The sequence below is a fragment of the Gavialis gangeticus genome, unplaced genomic scaffold (genome assembly GCF_001723915.1).
Source record: "Gavialis gangeticus isolate Ggan-Ray unplaced genomic scaffold, GavGan_comp1, whole genome shotgun sequence".
Lineage (NCBI taxonomy): Eukaryota > Metazoa > Chordata > Crocodylia > Gavialidae > Gavialis > Gavialis gangeticus.
In genome coordinates this window covers 36,899,707-36,921,767 of record NW_017729022.1, presented here as the reverse complement: position 1 = coordinate 36,921,767, position 22,061 = coordinate 36,899,707, and the positions used below count along the sequence as shown (strand labels likewise).

The 22,061-nt window shown below is 39.4% G+C and overlaps 1 protein-coding gene across 1 annotated transcript in view; it reads right to left on the bottom strand.

The window, feature by feature from the left end:
* OTOGL (otogelin like) overlaps positions 1-22,061 on the bottom strand; it is a 187,639-nt gene that overhangs the window by 22,927 nt on the left and 142,651 nt on the right. Inside the window, exons 36-48 of the mRNA XM_019514788.1 lie at positions 17,538-19,894; positions 15,092-15,269; positions 13,432-13,574; positions 11,805-11,828; positions 11,585-11,677; positions 10,424-10,613; positions 6,867-7,081; positions 4,191-4,332; positions 3,703-3,888; positions 2,344-2,556; positions 1,526-1,630; positions 1,132-1,239; positions 444-545 (exon numbers count right to left, since the gene is read on the bottom strand). Of these exons, the coding sequence (XP_019370333.1) occupies positions 444-545; positions 1,132-1,239; positions 1,526-1,630; positions 2,344-2,556; positions 3,703-3,888; positions 4,191-4,332; positions 6,867-7,081; positions 10,424-10,613; positions 11,585-11,677; positions 11,805-11,828; positions 13,432-13,574; positions 15,092-15,269; positions 17,538-19,894 (4,056 nt within the window). The remainder of the gene's footprint in view (positions 1-443; positions 546-1,131; positions 1,240-1,525; positions 1,631-2,343; positions 2,557-3,702; positions 3,889-4,190; positions 4,333-6,866; positions 7,082-10,423; positions 10,614-11,584; positions 11,678-11,804; positions 11,829-13,431; positions 13,575-15,091; positions 15,270-17,537; positions 19,895-22,061) is intronic.

Here is a 22,061-nt window from a genome sequence, read left to right as displayed (position 1 = left end):
CACCTTGCTGGGGTCGTTTGACCCCAGTGCTCTTCCTGCCATGGCAGGGGGTCGGACTAGATGATCTGCTCAGGTCCCTTCCAACCCTAGAAACTATGAAACTATGAAACCCTAGCATCTATGAATCTATAAAGTGAGGGAAACCTGTCGTTCATCACATCAACTCAACACAAGTAATTTTTGAAAATTGTTGCTTAAGTGCCTCCCTCAAGAAGCTAACAATATAAAGAAAACAAAGTTTAAACAAAAACAAATGGGATACCGTAAGAGAGCAGTATCTTAAGATACTGTATAAATGGTGTATGATATCACACTCTACTTTTAATGTGTAGAGAATCTCAAGTTTTGGTGACAAGTGTTGGAGTCACCTGAAAAAGATAATATGTGCAAATAATGTTTACTATATAAAGAGAAATCTTTCAATTAAAGACAGTCCCACTTACCACAATGATAGTGAGGACAACAATAATGAGTGGTGCTTAGATCTACTGTGAGAATTTCTCCCTCATTACATAATGGAATTGGCTCAACACAAGATTCACAAACTAAAATTAAAAAGAACAAGCCTTATAATAAGGTTTCAGGTGTATCATCAGAAAGTTGCTACATACTAGTTTCATACTATTCACATTCTTATGCTGGACATGTCAGTTGAATATTTCAGGGCCTTTTTTTTACTATTACGTTCAAACAAAATAGGTAAATGAATGTAATGATGAAGCATATACATAAATTGTATTGACTCATTGAGATTTATACTAAGAAACTTGTGGATTATTACCTAGAAAGTTGCAGACTGAAAGCAAAGCTCACAGAACTCAATGAATAAAATGCATCCATATTTTAAGATGAGCTCAATCCCTGTATTTTTATCCCAGTCATTTTGCAGTTTAGCAGTGAGGAAAAAAAAATCACTTACAAATAAAGGCCTCAAACCTGCAAAAGAATCCCTGAAGGTAGTAAATTAAAACTGTTTAGCCCCTCCTATAAGACTCTGTTGTATCAGATCCTGTGACAATTCTCAGCCAAAGTTATCAAGTAAGTCACTAGAAACCACCCCCCCCCTTACCTCTAAATTCCATATAATATCCCACCTAACTACAAGAACGATAACACAGTAGGGCATCTTACCACAGAGATATAGGAAACAACAAGGGTCTTCCTGTTTTGCTTCAACAACAAATTGGTCCTCTCTGCAGTCTGGACGGGAAGTGTTAGGACAGGCTGAAAGATCACATTCTACATAAAAGAGAAGTCATAGGTATAATGCCAAAATAAAAAAGCTTATCTTCCCTTTTTCCACTTCCTATTAATCCACCCAAACATGTTATAAATCAAAACTGAGAGACAGCTCAAATACAAATATCCACAAAAACCCTGAGGAACAAGGTAGAAATATTAGTCTCGTGCTACTGACAGTGTTCTGATCTATTAACACAGGCAGAACATCCATCAATAACATCTAGCACAGATAAATACAGGATTGGAAAATATCCTTTTAATCTTATTTCCATATGCAACTTACCACATCGGTATTGTGGACAGCAAGAAAGGGGGTTATAGCCTATTACTAATTTTTCACCACTTCTGCAGATTGGAATAAGAGCCTCACATAAAGTCATGTTGCATTCTGAAAAAAATAACATTCATTCATTCAAAAAGACAACAATATTTTTAATGTTGGTTAATCTGACTGAAACATTCCTTCTGTGACAATTGGCAAGTGATTACACATAGCCAACTATTTCACATGGACCATTTGCCCTTTATTTCCACTTAGCCAATTTATTAAGAAATAGAATAGTATTCTCCTGACTAACATGACAAGAGCTAGCACCATGTTTCTTCTGTTAAGAGATACAGCCAGACAAAATATTGGCATCTGGCATTAATTAGGATTAGACAAAGACATTTCATTTTTAAGCACCTCTCCCCCTAGAATTTCTTACATGGTTTAGGAAAAAAATGATCCACACTTTCAAGAGCACTTTAAGTCTCAGGATCCTAATTTTATGAAAAATCACTACAACTCAGTGTCCTAAGCAACTCTGGGTCCAAAACAGTTTTGATGAGTGCACCATCCACCAGACTATATGCAGTTCTGAAGCATCTGTCTGTCCCTCTCAAAATTTCATCCTGAACCTGAAAGACTTTCAAATGTCAACCAATTAGCATTTTCAAATATAAAACCGTTTTGTCAAAAAATTCCCAATCAACCAGCTTCAAGTCTAGTAGTCAATATGAAGAAATTAACTCTAAATCCTGCCTGTATGTCACTACATGCAATGAATGTTTAAATATCTCCCACGTACTGTTCTCAAAAGTGTTGAGATGTAAACATACCACAAACTTGCTTTGGACAGCAGGCCCCCTCTTCAATGACATTAATGATAACTTCACCCTCTCGCTCACAAACAGGTGGTGAGTCTTCACCGCATTCAGGTTCTACAGCAATAACACTTCCATTCTCCAAGCAGCTGTACATACAACACGTTTTAATGGATCCCTTCCAAAACTCTCCAGCAGAACGGGGCTGTCCCTCATTATCTGTACATGCTAAGAAAGAAAAACAAAATGACAGGTAATAGAATCCTGAATAATGTGCCAACTAGCTACTTTCACTGCATAAAGTATACTAATGTAGATTATATATTTAACTGTCAGAAAACTCTATTGTTTTCTAAACTATATTGGAATCTGATACCCTTTTTAGTGTATTAGCAGACCCATCCCACTAACTCCTGCAAAGTGCAGCTGCTCTCCTTCAAATGATTATTACTTCCTGGACTTAACACCAAAATCAAAGTTTCTGCACAGACTTTCTGTCTCTCTGTGTGCAAATAAAAAATTCAGTCACTACTTTTGCAGCATTGTTACAGCAGCAATCACCCTGCTAGCTTGTTGTATCAGGATACTTGAGGAAGCATTTTCTGCCATACCTAGTTGCCCAAGTCACTCTGCCACATCCTTCTGTGGAGCATGTAAACCCCTGAGTGAGTGGTCCAAAATCACCTCCATCTTGGGTTTTGAATCTATCTCAGAAATCACTCCAATAGCTAGGACCCAAACAATGAGGGATCCTATGGACTTAACTCTCCATACCTATATACCTTTGCCAGAACCAATGTATCATACCTCCTGATAGGTACCACTAAACAAGGAGACATTCATTTTCTGCACCGATTTAAAGCTTTGATTAAACAATAAAGGATGGTGGCTTGACATAGACATTGTAGTCAAGAAATTCTAAAGTTATGATTTCCTGTGGGAATGTCTAGGTATGTGAGAAATCTTTATAATCACCTTATCAAATTTATAAAAGGCAATTCAGGCCATCATCACAAAATCTAGGATCAGTTGATTGCCCCAAAACATTCCTAAATTATAGCTTTTTTGGATAAAGGATCAAAGAGAAAAGGAAAAAAAGAGAGGAGAGAAACCATTGGTTCTATTCATTCAAATTTACTCCTGGACAAGAGAAGTTTTAGAATAAAAAAAAAAAAAAAAATCACTTACCAATAAATCACTGCTCTCATGAGCCAGAACCTACCAGAGCTGAAACCATGAATTCCAAAGTCTGCACTAAGGCAAACTTTATAGCTGGGGGCTATGACAGACCCCAGGCTCTGGAAACTGGCCACATAGAGGATATACCACTTGCATTAATCCACAGAGCAGATCCCTCTGCTCTTTCTTACTTACTACATTTTTCTTCTGGTATACAGAGATCTGAGTCTGTTCTATGAAGAATGGTCCCATTTTTACAGACACAATCTTCTCTTAAATAGGAGCAAAGAGATTCTTCATGGAACCATTTATTCAAGCATGTTTTGGCTTCACAGGGTTGCACACAAGGCTGGTATTCCTTGCCATTGGGACAATTCAAGGCTACCATCCACAAACACAGAAAAAAGAATATAACAAATAATTCTCTTTTTTTTAAGGTGTAAATTTTAGTAAGAACAACAATTTACATTTAGAAATAAACTACAAAATTATACATTTGAAAAATTTGTGGGACAAAATCCTTAAGTGAAGCCATAGCTGCCATGATTTTAGCCCATCTACTTTGACTTACTTACTTTGCACATCAGCTGGCTGTGACTGAAAGAGCACAATACACAACAATAATACGCAGAAATACTGTAATGGTATAAAATATCTTTTGAAGGTAAAATATTTTAACTCACAACAGTAATCTGGTGTCCTCCATTTAATACAGATATTATGTTTGTTGCACAAAGCCACATAAGCAGAAAGTGCATCACATTCATAGTTCCAAAAGTAAGTATTGTTAATCCACATCTTTCCGCAGAAGTCCTGTGGTGAAACCTAGAAATACATTTTAATTGACATTTCACTAGTAGAACAACTTTTTTTCTATTAGTTGACAATAAATTCCAAGATATATTACTAGTGCAAGAGGGAAAAAAAAATCTGTGATTTCTGACTGGCAGGTAGTGATACCTTTTTTCTGCTTATGATTATTAGTTGCATGATATTACACCTACCACAATTTTACATGCTCATTAGTAGGCATAGAAAACAGCCCTGATGACACTGCAGTACTGTTGACAAGGTTCTTTGCAATATGATGCTTCCAGTTTAAATCTCTGATTGCAGTTAAACTCTGCTTCCATTCCCTCTATAAATTATAACATGAATAGATTATGTAGTGCTAGACTCATGTTTAAATGGGATTTTTTTCTTGACTCCAAATGTACTACATCAAAATTCAAATGTAATATGAGTTCTGGTTTATGTAATTCTAACCAATATGAGTTCTGGTTTATTATTGCTTAAGCTTGTACAACCAGGAAGCATGAAGAATTCAGCAGTGTTCTGTCTGCCATTTTTATTCAATTCCCCCTCTCTTATTGTGACTTCTGCAAATCTGGATGCACTCTCTTTTGTCATAGTGCTCTTTACAGCAGCAGTTTTCATTTCCCACTCTTGTTCACCTTTTGAATTTTTTCCACTTCATTTTTTATGTAAAGCACACATGCACCATTTTTCATCCTCTCCAGATGTCAGCTTCATGTACACAAAACAAGAATAAACATTTTGGCTCAACAAAGTGTTTTGGGCATGTCAAACCTTAAGGTAGCCCCAAAACAGGGCACATAGCACCTCCCCTGAAGCAGAATCAGTAAACCTGCCAGATGTGTAAGAAAGTAGGGCTCAGAAACCAACAACTGTGACACATTTTTGACTAATTTTGAATAATCCAAGTTACTAGAAGCTGAAGACATTGAAGTGGATGAGCAAAGACTAATGTCCAACTTCCTTCTTTTTAGTGACACAATGTCTTCCATAACTCTCCCACTAGATTTCTTCAGCTGATACTTCAAAAAGTTTCTCTTCTGTTTTTTTTTGTTTGTTTTTTTTAATAACCCCACCTATTCTTTTGATAAGAGAAAGGTCTCAAGCTTAAATGAAAGGTATCTGAGAGTCTGCTCACAGGGGGTCAGTCTACTGCAAAGTAGTTTAACAGAAAGGAAGAAAACAGAGTAAACCCTAGAAAAGGAAAATTAAGCAAATAATAATAAAATCAGGAATGGAGATGTGGACAATGGAGAAAGTACCAATCCTGCTTAATCCTGGTTTGAAATAGAAAGAATTCTACATCCATAATGTCTTTGAAATTCATTTTCTCATCTCTCTGCCTCTCTAGTCATTCCTACTCTTCCTGTGCTACATCAGCTACCTCTAGTGGCAGCTGATGTGCTAAATGACACAATCCTTACAGTTCTGTTCCTAAATATAACCTTTCTGGCAGTAAGCTATCATGCCACAAATATAAAAAGTGACCAAGCTAACTTCTGTAATGTTTCCCTAAGCTACAGAGATTTCTGACCAACCAGAATCCAATAGTGTATAAACAGAAGGTCACTCCTAACCAGCTACCTCATAAACATTTAATCAAGATTTGGTTTATATTTCACTGTTGGGCTGATGCTGTGTTACGTCACTCTAATAAGGGTTTCATTTACAAAATGGCACAGTATTTTCAGAAGCCAAAAAGTAACATGGTGGTCTGCACTCGAGGTATTCCTTTAGGCCGGGTACAGTTATTACACTTTTACCAGTATGTCTAGAGACATAACTTACACAAACTGGTGTAAGTGATCGGAAAGTGGCTCAAATCTGTAACAGAATAGAAGTTCAGCGCACATAAACTGCTTTCAAAATGGCTGAAACCACTTTAAGATAAACCTAGATGGATGTAGTAACAGACTTAACTGATTTAGGTTAAATCCATTTATTGAATTTCTGTCCCAGATCTCCTCCAGTTTCAAGTTAACTCACAGTCCCCCAGCATCGCATGATGCTTTGCACCGCCCCTGCAAACCCACCCTCACAGGATGGGCAGGCTAGCCTTGGCCCAACCTGTCTGCTTCAGGTGAGCATGGAGGTGTGCTCTAGCACCCCCTGGCTTCTGGCCTGGGCCACTGCAGGCACATGGCTGCATTTCTGGAATCAAAATGTCTGTTCACTTGAATCAATTCAGTCTCAGGCTTTTTGACTTTGTACTTAACCTATAAGTGATTGTAAATTGGTCTATACCCATAACAGAATAGAAGTTACATACACAGACTGGTTTTAAAAAATGGCAGATTTGACTCTTCCCACCTCCCAGGGTGAATTTGTGTTCTTTTCACTACTGGTGTTAACTATACTGCTTATAGAAAACTGTATAACAGACTGAATGTCTGTAGCTAGCCATAGATGGAAGCCATCTGAAGAGTTATTTTGGCAAGCAATATGTCAGAGGGAGTAAAAGAAAATGAAATTATAAATTATAATTTTCTTTATAAATCATTTAATTAATTCAGACTTGAAAGTGCTCCTTTCTTTGTACTTACTTTTTTGTGACACGGAATGAAAACCTTTCTGTTTAGCAGTTCCATACAGTAAGTGCAGTTATCTTCAGTACAGTTTCTTACTGGCCTCCTGGTCGTTACATCAACTGATTTCTCAATTTCCCAGCTCCTAATAAATGCTTCAATTTCCTCGATGTGTGTAATTATAGTTCTATTTTGCATCTTGAGGTCATCAAAAGGATCTCCATTGCACACGCCTTACAGAGAGAACATCACATTTAGTGAAAAATATAGCACATTTGTTCTTCAAATGAAAAGTAGTACAATTGTGAGGTAAGGTTAACATCGCACCAACTGCATTTTAAAACAATTTTTGATTTATTCATCTTGATTTTATTTCAAGAAATCTTAATATTTTTAAAAATTAGTCAACTGATTTTGTACAGCTGCATGCAGTTATACACAGTGCAGTTCCAACTTCCTATATATAGTTTAATTGTGTACACTATCAGCTCAGTAAGTCAGCTAGACAAGCAGATCACAAAGTTAAAGTAATAAAACCTTTCCTAGACACAGTTAATCGACAATACCCACTCCCAGGATAAACCACCGGCAGGACAGCAAATTCATTCATGTGGCACCAGATTTGATACCCTTGCACAGAGCAAGTTCTAAAAGGTATTCTATTATTATTTTAAATGGAAGTCCCTATACAAGTAACTGCAAACCATGGGTAGGAGTGGTTCACAAATCTGACACATCATTTGGATTTATATTAACACTTCTAAATACTTGAAGTTAAAAAACAGTAAGACACCCTCTTTCCAAAAATGTTTTTCTTATTTAATTTCTTAGTGCAGCTTTATGAATCCAACATCTTTTCAAAAGCTGCCATCTGCCTCCCTCTCATGAATTTGCTACTGTGCGAGTACGCAAGTCATGCAGTTTTTGTAACTGAGGATAACTACTCCCATACTTCTACACTGTACCATGTAAATAATAAGTTAGGATTGGACTATTCAGGGAGAGGTTTGATTTATCAAAAGAGCAGTGCTTTATACAGAAATGGGCAGCCTGATTTATTACATTATTTTCTGTATATCTAATTTATCTTTGTATCCTTTTGTACTCTGGGCTTCTAATTTCCTCCCTGTCAATATTTTTTCCCAAGTGGTTTTTGAATTGGTGTTTATCCACTACTCAAAGTCTAGGTATATCTAGTTTTGTTTTGAAATATTTTTACATGTTTGGATGTGGACCAAATATGTAATTTTAGTATAATTATCATACCTGGATTATTTTTCATTGCCAGATTTTACAAACCTTGCTTCAAAAAGTTGAAATAAATACCAGATCTAATTTAAGATTTGAAATAATATGTATAGATTTTAATTTTAGGCAAAGTCCAAGCATTCTTTTATACAGATTAGTTCCGCAAACCTGAAATTCCTCAGGTTGAGAATCAGGGTGATATCTTTGCCCTATTAAACCAATGGGAATTTTACCATTAATTGCATTCTTGGGAGCTGGTGTGGCTGGGTGCTAAGGCACACAGTTGACAACCCAAAGGTTGCAAATTTGAGGCCATAAAAGAGGTGCTCATAGTGTTGCCTGTCAGATTCCAGTGAATCTGCAAATTCTACTAAACACCTTGTCATAACGACATGAAAAAGGAAGGAATTGCATCATTCCCAGGAATTCACTAGTAGTTTCTACATACTTCATGGTGAGAGTTTCCTAACCTCCTTTTCTAGCTCTGATCCTTCAACGCTTCCATAAAACAAATAGTGGTATGGCTGTCCCCACTGCTACTGCCCATCTATAAGGGTAAGAGTCTTATCATGGAATGGAAACCACATATTCAATGCTGAAATTAATCAATACTTGGAATTCACACTAGAGAAGTAGAGGGATTGTAATATGTGGTATAGCTAGTTCTCTGGCCCTTTCTTGCTCAACTTGTGGATCTAATTCCCCATTTAGCATCTAACGGAAAGTTTCCTTTCACGGACTTGGAAGAAAGGTGAAGGACACAAAGCCAGCGCACCCCCTCCCCATAGATATATGATGTACTGCTCCTAGGTGGGTGTGGGGCAGATACTCTTGAGTATCCAGGCAGCAGGACTGGGCTAGCAGTGGCAGAGACACTGGCAGTGGTAGCTGGACAGAGTGAGCCACCACCATAGGGGCTGCTGGGAAGTTGAGTCTGGCCATCATGAGGTCCCTACCCCACTGCGCATGTGGGGACAGCAGGACCAGACACATGAATCATGGCCCAGGCCGCCCTCTGCACCTGGGCTGGGCAGGGCTAACGGACCTGCTGTCATCTGGATAGAATCCCCTGGCAGGCCAGATCCAGTCCACATGCCATATTTTGCCCACCCTGACTTGAAGGTAAAAACCTTCTTTGACTGTCCCCCACCCACCCAGCTGCGACTTGGCAAGCAGAAGCCTGATAAGGAGCTACAGCTGTGACTTGCACCTACAGGGATAGAGAGCCAGCAAAGGCTTCTACCCCTGCTCTAGTTGGGCTGTGTGAGAAATGGGTTGGTGGGGGGAGTGAGAACGTGAAGCTGGTAGTCCAAGACTTAATGGGATGGGAGTGAGTAATGAAATGGGAGGTGGAAAGATAATGCGGGTGGTGAAATGAAGTCAGGCAGCCGCTGAGGGGTTTACACAGGGTGGCACCACTGGGAGTGGGAAAGCCACACCCCTGGGGGCAGGAGATGGAGTCATCTTGCTTCCAGGACTGCCACCTGGGCAGTAGAGTTCAGGGAGTCAAAAGTTTATCCACACAGAAGAAGAGGATGGTACCCTGCATCCTGGGATGCTGGAGGACTGCAATTTGGGTGGCTCATCTGTGGCCACACATTAATGGAACATAAGCTGGATAATATGGATCAGGCAGAAACCTGCCCTGGAGTGGTGTAACTTTAAGCTGCCTGATGTGTACTTAAAAACTGGTTTCAGGTGTTAACGTGCGGACAATCTAGCCACCTAAAATTAATGTCTAATAAGGATCTAAGACTCAAACCCTTTCCTGGGTGCACTCCAAACCCACAGCACTAGTAATCATGCAGTACTAACTCTCTTCATCATCTGGGACAGAGCCTTTCAGGAATCAACATTCCTGTGCAGTGTCCATTGGATGCATTGGCTCCATCTCAACCCCTTCCTTTGCAGTTACTTCCAAGTACAGATTTCAGCTTATTTGTTCAGTGGACTCCATTAATGTTTTTCCTTGCAGCCAAAGATTTAGAATGGTACATTTCAAACAGATTTACATGTATACGGTAATAACTGTTTATCTCAAAGACAGTTTTATTCTTCCAAGAGTTAGTAGCAAACAATGTTTTAAAACAGAATTGACATTAACAGAACCCTTGAGTGCAGCTCAAGTAGAACTGTCATTAAACTCTAAGGAATTTTATATTGCCAAGCTCTTCAGTGACAAGTCACGGTTAGTAAGTCTTGGATGGCAGGGGTATTAAAGAAATGGGATATGGCAGACCTTTTAAATGAGAAAAGATTAAATATAAACCCTCAGTGAAAACAAAATATGATACAAAAATAAAGATTGATAGGCAACATAATCTCACCACAAAGTCCTTCTGTCTTGGTAGAAGTGTTAGAATGTAATCCATACTGTATATCTATAATGCCTGTAATGTGAGCCCACTTAATGCTAATGCCAGCCGGGGTATTAATGACATACATTGCACCAGTGTCCTGAATGCAGAATCCATGTTTGGAGAAAGGTAAAGGCTGAATTACAGAGTCCACCACTACCTAAAATGGACAAAACACATTTTAAGAATGAGCCACAGAATTCCAAAGATCACACTTAATGGAACAGCAAACAAAACTTGCTTTTTATTATTCTTTGTTCCTGTTTCAGTTACCAGAGATGGTCAGTGTGTACAAATCATGGAGTTTCTGGTCAGTCTATATCTCCTACCATTGCCATGGAAGTATGAAATCTAAGAAAACTGTAAAGTAAGAAACTTTCCTAATTAAGGAAGTGGGATCTTAATTTTTCGCTTCCCTCCTATTACAAACCAGCAGGGAGACTTCATTTGATGAATTAAAACACAGGACAAGGGGACAAGAATGAACAGGTCTGAGAAGATTTCTGAATCTGGTTTGCTTTCAGCTCTGACTTAAGTAGGAAAATAGAATGCATAACTTCAGACAATACTTTTTTTAATATATAAAAACACTCAAAACTGAGAGGTTAGACAGATATTGGATTTGTAAAATGATAGAAAGAACAGAACAGAACCAAACAGAACCATTTTTGCCTGATTTAGACTGCATTACGCAAGATTCTGCTTTGGGTCTCAGCTTTGCATTTCATCAGAAAAATATTCATTCCAACATCCGTAATGCCGTATTGGAGAACCGGTTTCAAGAAAGAATGTCAGCTGTGGAATCACAGCCACCAGCTTCCTGTAATATTTAGGAAGGACAGTTGGTCCCAGTGCTATGAAAGCACAAAAGTCAAAGAGGAGGAAAAAGATAGTAAATTTACATTATTTGTGTACAATTTTTCTATATCGTTCATGAAAACAGGGATACTAGAAAGGTAGGTGGTACAGATGTTGTAGTATAACATGGGTCAGATGGAAACTGTACCACAAAGGTAATCCTGATCTTACAGTCCATAAACTATGAGACTGATTTGCTGCATTCTAGAACAAAGCACTCTCCAATTACTGCTTATATGTTTATGTGCTCTCTGTTAACAGTTATGCACTCACCTTTCTTGCTAAACGGTCGATAAGTACTTTATATGTAAGTGTTGTTACATTTAATTTCTTAAAACAAAGCCCTGAAGTGCCTCCAGGTGGTACCTTATAAGAAAAATGCCAAAATGAGTTACCTTGCTTTTCCTAAGAACATTATTAGATGTTACTTATTTTAGCATGTAACAAATAGTAAATAAAGAGCAGTGTATTTGCTACTTAGCAAAATACTTACTAGTTTTCTTATTGAATTTGCACTCTGAAAAATATGTAAAAGTAGATTAGAAATGTAAGGATAACTGATAACATTCATCCTGTTTTATTATGAAAAAAAACAGCATATATTCAAGCAGCTATCCACAGTAGCAACTATTTCATGCCTGGCCATATGAAAGTGGGGTGCCGTGTTGCGCCGAGCAAAAGGCTACTCCAGAGTAAAATTGACAATGGTAGAGGACATGCAATACAAACATGATAGTAACTTGTTCAAAAGTAAATTTACTTCTGACCTCCCCAGGAAATAATCTTATGTTGCAAAAGAGCATTTTCATTATGTGTCACTGCCGCTTTTCCTCTTCAGTAAATAGAAAGCATTTCCAAATGCTTTAATGATTTATTGCTATGGAGTTAGACCAACAGGGTTTAGAATAGAGGGGTCAAACTAATTGAGCCCTACAGGACGGATCAGGACTGGCCTCCTGTGCAGACCCCATGCCACAAGGTCCAGCTCAGCCCTGGGGCTTGCTATACACCTGGCACCTAGAGCTGGCAAAGGACATGCTGCCTGTAGCACACAGGCTGGACCTGGCACTGTAGAAGCAGCCCATGGGGCTGGTCTAGGGTGCCTCATGAAGCTCATACACAGGGTCCACCCAGCAGGGTGCCACATGCACTGTGTGTCCTGGAACAACCCCCTATGGTGTGTACAACGCCAGGGTCAGCTCACATGCTGCATGCAGTGGATGGGGTCAGTCCAGCAATCCACAACCAGGATTACATGGTTCCACAGTCCAGATACTGGACTATAAGCTTGACACCCCTGTTTAAGAGGAACAAAGCAAGACAGACAATAAAATGATCTATATAAGGAGCATCCAAGACATGCAGGAGAGAAGCTTACACCAATGTAGCTTTCCTAAAGTGTTCTATAAAGATCTCAACCCACACACAAGATTAAACTATCTAGCTCAGTGGTTCTCAAACTTTTTTTTTTTTTTTTTGCAGACCACTTGCAAATTGCTGAGGGTCTCAGTGGACCACTTAATAAACTTTTTTTTTTTGGTTCTACAAATCAAAGCACACAACTCATATTTTAATATCAGTAGCCTTATCTTACAAGTACAGATATTCTCGATTGTTCCACAACTTTTCTGTGGACCACCTGAATGGAGCTCGCGGACCAGTGGTGGTCTGTGGACCAGTTTGAGAACCTCTGACCTAGCTTCTTGGATAATAATAAAAATGTTATCACTACCTATAGCAGCAGTTTAAAATCTAGCTCAAGTAAGTCTACATCAATTGATATTGTACTGATGATTTGTAAAATGGACATACCCTGAGAAGACAGAGTACAAGGAATACTAAAACACTGAGGATCCTGCATCCAGAAAAGGGGAGGGTTTAAGTGTGCATTTTCCTGGAACGTGGCAACAAGAGATGATAGGCTAGCAAAGAGGGGGACAGGGGTGGGGATGACGGTAGCAGGGGCTGTCTGCTTTTTATAATCCAAAATTAACTGGACTAGCAGAAGTGAACAAAATGTACAAAACTTATATGTCTTCACAAACCTGCAAACATATACACCCAAAATAACTTATCATCATTAAGGTTACTGTGGAAGTGGTATCATGCAAAGCTCTCACCTGATTAGTGGGACATTTTTCAACATGAGCAACAATAATTTCTCCTGGGAGCTTGACTAAAATGTACGAAGCCGCATTATAGAGGGCTATGTTATTTCCATCAAACGTAATAATGCTCAATTCAGATAGTACAGAACATTGACCTAAAAAAGAACTGATATTTAATGAGGTTACCATAAAACAGTATGCTACAACTTCTTAAAATATTCCATTTTTAATATTATTTTCTTTCCTTTTTAAGAATAAAAACCCACCACTGTTAGCTGTTATATCTGGACACAATTCATTGAGTCATGAAAAGCAAGTCCTTAGAGTTTAATAGACACTTCAATGAACATTTAAAGGTTGCACTGATTCAGGGAGAAAGCCTCAACTGCTATAGATAGCCATAGCTGTAGTGAAGAACTAGCCATGCTTGATGGGTTGAAAAGGAGACACATTCTTCTACGATTGGAAGAAAAACAAATCAATAGATACAGTGGGAAGTGTTGAAGAAGGTCATATTTTCCTGTGTATAATTGCTATTTTTTCATATTCAGTTTTGCTACTCCCTAAAGAAAAAAACCACCACGTGCATCATCTTTGATAAAAATAGGGCCTGATGCGAATCTCTTTAAATTGAAACTAAGTCATTAATACAAAGTCATCACGAATCTCTTTCCTGCTTGAAATTCCAGTATTTCTTCTTTTGTTTTCACTGCAAATCAAAACAAAAAGTTGAAATTTCAAAATTCTCCATGGTCTTACCATTTTGAAAAAATTTAGTTTGGAAATACAAAAATATTGTTTCAATATTTTCTACTGCCTCATAAGAACTATACTTTTGAAAACTGATGTCTTCCTCATGGGCTAGGCTCTCCAACTGGACTAAATAACTGATGCAGCTCCCATGATGCTGCATGGGTCCAGCCTGTGTGGTACACAGCTTGTTCAGTGGGAATCCCATATCGCATTATGGGAGATAGCCGGTCAGAAAGTATTAGCTCAAAGGGTAGCATGCGAATTCAAACTACAGCTCTCACAAGGCAATATGAGAGCAGGAAAAACAATCTAATATTTTGCCGAGCTGTTTCAAAAACAAAACAAAGTATTTTGTGTTAGTTGAACTAAGTGAAATATCATGAACTGGGTCCAAATAACTTGTAACAAAATGTTTCATTTTGATTTTCCTATGAAAAATTTCAAATTTGCATAAATTACCAGTATAACAGGAAATCATTCTGACAGACTATTACCAACCAGATGAAAATAATCAAAAAAAAAAATCACAAAATTAAAACCAAAGTGATGCTTTTGTACTTTTTCACAGTATATTTATTTTCTCCTAATTTACTTATTTAGTTTTTCTTTTATGCTTATACTGTGGCATCAGAGCATATTATGAATAAATGTATGCTCCTAATATTTCTGTGAGAAAAGGCATTCCCAGTTTTACAGATGGAAAACTGAGGCACAGAAGTATGAAGAGACTTGTGCCAACTTTACATGGGAACCCTGGGGGTAGACTTCAACCTGGTGCCTTAACGCTAAGACAGTCCTCCATCTCTAAATCATAATTCTAATCATAATCTAATCATAACTGTTATTTTTGACATATACATAATAGAATTTAATCTTTTACACATTAACGCACACAATAAAAACATATAAAATGACTTACAGGGACATTCCCATTCTGGGCAACAACTATCACTGTTAACTTGAACTGGCATTCCTCGAAAACCACAATCAGGCTTTTCCACATTCTTAGGGCAGTTCCTTGAAAGGTTATATAACATCCATCCCATATTAACACACACATACTGGCTACATTTGTCTATGGGCTCGATATATCGTGGCTGTTATGTAAAAAGAAACAAACAGAAGTTAACACTGTGCACAATAATTATGGAAGGTTTAGAGGGGACTTCAAGTTGTCATATGGAGGTCATACCTCTGCTCTGCTCTGCTGTGGAGCAGGGTCCAATATACCTAGGCCATCCTCAATAAATGTCTGTCTAAATTGTTCTAAAAAAATCTACAGTCCATGGTGAGTATATCCAATGATTTCAAAATCCATTTTGAAATCTGACAAATCAGTTCTGATGATACCAACAAAAATGCTTTTAGCACAAACTTAGATGCAGCATTACAGCCCTGCAGCTCCTGGTTTGGAATATCAGGAAGTACACATGAAGACAGCCAGCCCAGTCAGTTAACCTTTGGGCCTTTCAAAGTTAATTGAATGCATTAACCAGAACCTTATCTAGGACTCAAGGGACCACTAGCACGATATTCTGTATGCTCCTATCCTAAAAACAAACAAAAAAAACCCCAACCTCCCAATGCCCTTTTGCCATAACCCCAGAACACCAAGTAGGAGAGAAGAAGCCATAATAAAATCAGCCTCTCACAGATTCCCCACAAGAGTGCATTTGTTCAGGACTCCTAGCCTTGCCTGGTCTCTGGAATACCCCTGAAGCCATCCTAGACATGGCTTCTAGAGTCAGGGGTGAGCCCTGGTTCCTTCCAACTTTGAGACCCTGGCTGTCCCTGACCCTTTATGGTTATCTCATGGAGAGAGAAACTTGACTTCTACCAAAGGAGAAACATACCCCAAAGTCCCAAACAGAAAAAGAGACAACTTTTCTTCAATAAAGGTATTTCTTGGGGCAAAGGCAAAGGCCACATAAAAAGATGATCCTGCCCCCTCCAAAGCTTTAAGCAGCCCCTATGTCCTCAGTCTAGCACACAAAGCCCTAAGCACCCCAAAATTAGTTCAACTATTCTCTCACCAGTCCACACAACCCCAAGCACACCAAGCAAGCTCAGCTGTTCCAGACTCTGCAGTTCTCAGGCTGTTTCCCTTTATGCCTCCTAGGTAGAGGTGCACTGGTACTTTGGTCCCGTATTGGATCAACACTGATATAGGGAAAATTGAAAGCATCAGAAATCGGCTTTTTTTTTGCCTGATGTGGCCGATAAATGTCCTGTGTATGTGCACAGCTGCAGCATGCATGCGGCCAGGAGCGCAGCTTGGCAGCTTGGAGACCAGCATCTGGCTGGTAAGTCTGGTGTGGAGGGGGAGGCAAGGGACATATCGAGGGTTCCCCCACCTGAACAAACCCTCTAGAAAGTAGTGTCTGTTGAGACGACATGATGTCTATTCATTGCATCCAGCATGGATGTTCAAGACTACACTGGAAGATGCAGCCTGGACATAATGCTCAACATTAATTAAAGTTCCAGCACAAAGACTTCAAAGAAGTAGAGAAGAAAGATAATGGGTAGAATACTTTGTGCAGACTTATCTCCAAAATCTCTGATGCCCACCCTGATCTGAACATTCAGTCCCACATGGGATCCATACACACGGTTTCCCAGGTCAAAGCTTTCTAGAGCAAGGGTCTGTCTGTACCCATGCCAGGCAGCAAGGCATTGCACAGGGGCCAGGCAGCTGGAAGCTGAGGCCACAGCACCACTGCTTCTCCCTGCCCTCTTATCTCTGGCTGCAGTAGGGGCACAACTTCCAATAAGTGGGGCTGAGCAAGAGCTGGGCAGCTTCCAGCTGCACACGTGATGCAGCTGGGGAGTTTGGGGAAGCACAGCAGGGAAGTGGCAGCAGGGCAGACAGCTTCCAGCTGTCCACCCCCAGCTAAGCTCCCCACTAGCCGGACGCTGCGCTTGCGCTGCAGATAAGGAGCAGAAGACTAAGGAGATGTTGCAGCAGCAGCCTGAGTGCAGTTTCCAACTGCCCAGAACCAGCACAGCTTCCCACTGGATAAAAGCTGCACTCCCACCCCAGCTGAAAAGGGGAGGCTGGGAAACACAACAGTGATGCAACTCCCAGCTTGTTCCAGCCCATGGCCTGAAAAGGTTGCTGGCCCCTGTTCTATAGGGTTTCAGGCAAACTGTGGAGTAGAGCCATATTTGAGAGAATGTGGATGGATGGCCTAACCAATGAAAAACTGGATGTTTAAAAAACCCAGAACAAATATAAAATTTAAAGAGAGAAAAACTAAAGATATTTTATCAAATTTAAAACCTCCCACATTGCCTGGTAAAGAAAAGTGAGTTAAAAAGGAATATATATGAAACATACAGTAGGGAGATAAAATTGATCATACCATGCATTCAGAAGATGACGATGATGATGGCATCAGTGTATGCACCATTGTGCCAAATGAAGGAGAGTCAGCTGTAACTGTCATCATTTCTGTGTCTGTCACAGAAGTCTGTGTTTTCCCAGGCTCTGCAGTAGAAGACAGGGCCATTGCATAACTGGAGTGAGAGGAACCTGGTATGGTGAAGTTTTGTGACTCGCTGGGGCCTGTTTGTTCTGGTCCTGTTAAATTAGAGTAAGGCTTAATTGTTCTTTGGGGTAGAATTGTGGACCAATCTGACTGTGAGACTTCTGGGAGTTCAGAAGGAGAAGCAGAATCTCCTGAAATTGTGCTGCTTTTTCTTGAAAAAGTAATAGTCTTAACTGAAGAAGTCAAGTACAGGAGTGAAGGTTTCTCAGTAGTTCTGGATATTGTTTTAGTTACATTTTTTTGCACATGGGGCATCTGGCTACTTTCTATGTCATCTGCAACCCTCTCAGTGGAGGTTGCATATTTAAACGTAGTATTTACAGTTGTACTTGTGGTCAGCTCTGTTGATGGGATCGTGGACTGAGTGACGATTCCAGCTGGTACAAAAGATATTGTTTTGTGTTCCACTGAAGGACTCACTGATGAGCTTTTTGTTCCTAGAGATATAGCAGATATATGGAAGGTCTCAGAAGGAGCTGAAGATGTAATAGTGAGTCTACTAGAATGGCTTTCCAAGGTGACTTCAGGAGTTGTAGGAGTTAATAAATGTGGTTCTGCAATGGCAGTTTTAGGTGCTGCTGAAGGGCTTGAGGAAACATTTGTTAACAAAGGGGAAGTTGAGAGTTCTGTACCTGGACTTCTTGGGATTTCTTGTGTTTGCAAGGATAAAACTGGTGCTTGGGTAACAGCTGCATGGGATATTAAAGCAGATGTTCTATTTACTGTGGGAGACACTGAAGAACTGATAGTAAAGGATGTGATGGCAGGGATTTCTGAACTAGGTGGTCTTGATGTGGATAACAACGTTGTAAGTAACATGGATGGACTAGTAAAAGAAAGAGCAGCTCCTGAAGGTTCTCTGGGAGTTAGAGAAGTATTTGTACTTTGTACCAGAGGCGCTGTTTTTAATTCTGTATATAGACTTGAATGTTCTGTTATTCTTGATGTGGTTTTTGCCACGTGATGAGTAACTGAAGTGACATTGATAGGTAATAGTGATGTGGCTAATGGGAAGACTGTAGAACTAACAGACTCTGTTGGTCTTTTAGAAATAGCTGACACTGGAAATAAGTCTTTATGTAGTGGATGTTTACTTTCTGTTGAACCTGTACTTGTTATAGATACTTCAGAGATTTGTGGAGTGACTGAAATAGTAGTAGGTCCTTTATAAAGACTCTCTGAGACAACCGTGACTTCTCCCATTGCTTTGGGTTTGGGGGGTGTAATTGAAGGAGACACTAATGTAGACATGTGTGTTACAAGAGGACTCAAAGTTCTTGTGGTTGTAGGCATTTGAGAAGCAACTGAAGATGAGGTTGAACTCATTACAGATAGATCATCAGAAATATTGCTTGTACTTAATGGAGCAATGTGTTTAGGAGCAGTTATTGAAATGCTCACTGAAGATAAAAATGTAGGCACTGGAGACACTTTAGTTAAAGAACTAGTTCTTAATGAAGTTGAAGAAGTTTGGGAGGTGGCTTGAGTTGCTACTAAGTACGGAGTTGTGATTATCTGAGAGAGACTAGTAAATCTAGAAGTAGCCATGGGAGCTTGAGAAGTTGAAGTCTGTGCAGAAATGGAGGTTGGAACTATAATATGATCAATGCTAGCATCAGTTCTTACAGACATAGTAGATACTGGTGAAGTAGATGTGGTTAATGTTAACTGTGGGCTTGTAAAAAATGTGAGAATTGGAAAAGATGCTTTTTCAGTTAAAGAAGTGGATGGAGATACCGTGGGTGATAATGCTGACATCTGAGAATGACTTGCAGAAGGACTTCTAGTTCTCCATATCCTTGTGGGTACTTCAGTAGTGAAAAAGGCTGGTCCAGAAGGTAAAGTTGCTAATGTTGTACGAGAGGACACAGTTCCTAGCAGTGTAGCTTGCATTTCAAGTGAAAATGGTGTTACCCCTAAGGAAGTGGGCATTAGTACCGTAGACTGTCTAGGGACAGGACTTGCAGTTACCATAGTAAAAGCCGGTTTTGTTGGAGCTGACACAGTTGTAATGGGTGAGGTTATGAAAGCTGTAGGACTTTCACTATGGGATATTGCTTTTAATGTGACTGCAGATGTTTCAAGAATTGCTGGAATACCTGTTGAAGATAAAGGCTTTGTTCTCTGTGCTTTTGTTCCAGCTGCTGACTCAGTAGGCATCACAGGTATGCCTGTAAATAAAAAGAGTTTTGCACTGTTTTTCTTTACAATGAAAGAAAAACAAGCAGCATTTATTTTATCATTGAATACCCATTTAAATATCAGTTAACCTATTTCCAGAGAACTTAAATTCCCCCAAAAAACAAAAACATTATGCCACAAAGGTAAATGGGTACAGTTTCAGGTTGCCTGAAGATTCTGAAGGACAACTCAGCATTGACTATACACAACTCAATTGTTTTCTGGTTTCTTTTTCAAACAAGAGAGCGTACATGTTTTTTTTTTTTAATTTTGTAATGGAAGGTTCAATTTTAGATCACAGTTTGGAAGCAGAAGTGAATTTTACAGTACATTCTACAAAGGTAAGAAGGTAGAATACTTGGGACATGCCATTGTAAGTGTGTGACTAGTTTTCTTTTTCTGTTTTGAACAGATTGTATTCATGGAATTCAACATGTGCTGCCCTACCTGAGAAAAAAAATGTAGGTAGTTAGCTCATACTGGGTGCGTTTACATGAGACTATGAGCTATAGTGGTGTAGCTCATCGCTAGGGCAACGTAGCATCGACAGGTACAAACCATGACACTGATGCTACTGTGCAGTAGCAATGAGCTATTGAGCAGAAGTTCATTGCTACTTCACAGTAGCGTCAGAAACAATCTGTGCAGTGCTGGGACTGTGCAGTAATGGCAGTTACTATGCAGTCGTTCAGTACTTCCCTAAGTGAGTAATAACTGTGCAGTCCAGCACACGTGTAGATATACCCACTCAGTTCAACACTACCACTACCCAAACTAGCTATTTTAGATCTAGCAGAGATGCATCTAACACTGACATGGAAACATGCAAGGACTGAGTCCCTCATTCAACAAAACATTTAAGTATGCTATTAACTTTAACCCTTAAGAGTTTCACTGAAACCAACAGGACTGTACAAATGCTTAAAACTTCACAAGTGCTTAAGTGTTTTGCTGCACAGGAGGCTGAATTCTGTTTTCCTTTAGATGTCCACATTTCAGTTTTCCAACCACCTTCACAGCATTTGGGGCACTTACACATCATTGGTTATTCTATTACCTATGCAGTGTCAACATGTAAGCATGCATGGGGCTACTGTGTATGCATGGCACCTCTGTATGAGTATAACCTGAACATAACCTCCACCCCGCAAAAAAGAAACAAGACGAGACCCAGGCTCTAGGCCCATAATTCTCAATCCTTTTAGACTCCAGGAACCCCTCAAAAAATGTCAGTTCTTAGTTTTGACTTGTTTTTTTACTACAAGGAGAGAGCAATTTTTCTGTAGCAAAGAACTCAAAGACCACAACAAGTCAGAAAGTATTTAACACTGATTCCTATTTGAAATTTCTGGATTTATGTTCTCAATTATTTTTACATACCATACAGTACTAACATTGCATGGCACCCTTGAAAGGATCTCATGGTATCCCAAGGTGTCATGGCACCCTGGTTGAGAACTGCTGTTCTAGGCCCTGCTCACCCAGAAGGGGTTTAAACTTGCATTTCTCTGATTTCCCTGAACAGCACTCTAACTACCAGGTTACAGGTCGGGCATTATCCAGTCACCATTCCAAAAACAGCCTTTCCCACCAGTCATAGGTTTTTGCAAGGTAGAGTTTTGTGACTTAAGCGAGCCCTGCATACATGTATAGCTGTAACCTAGGCAGCATGTAACCTACTGTGCATGTTCAGTGATCATAGGCATACAAAAGGCCACTTTTGGGGCTGGAAAATTGTCAAAAGTGGAGCACAGTGTGACAGACTATTCCTTAATAAGGTTGTTTTATAAACATTTGGCATGCAAAGCATTCTCTTTTCCCACACGGAAGTGGGAGGGAGACAAGAAAAGGGCTAATGAGAGTTACTCTTATAAGACTGTACAGTACCACACTTCGGGATATGTGCACACTTTGAGAATCACACTATACTCCATTTCAAAGTTGTCATCAATCCTTCTCCAGCATTACACTTTTTTTACTTCTTTGTTAGCAAATATAATGAAAGAAGAGAATGAGGACAAGCAATTTAAATTTAACATATGGAAAAGGCAGAGTAATTTAAATGTAGGTGCTATAGGAAAGGAGATACATTTAGGAACCATATTTTGAATGGATTGGAGTGCAGTGATATTTGTATTTGGGGGGGGGGGGGGGGGG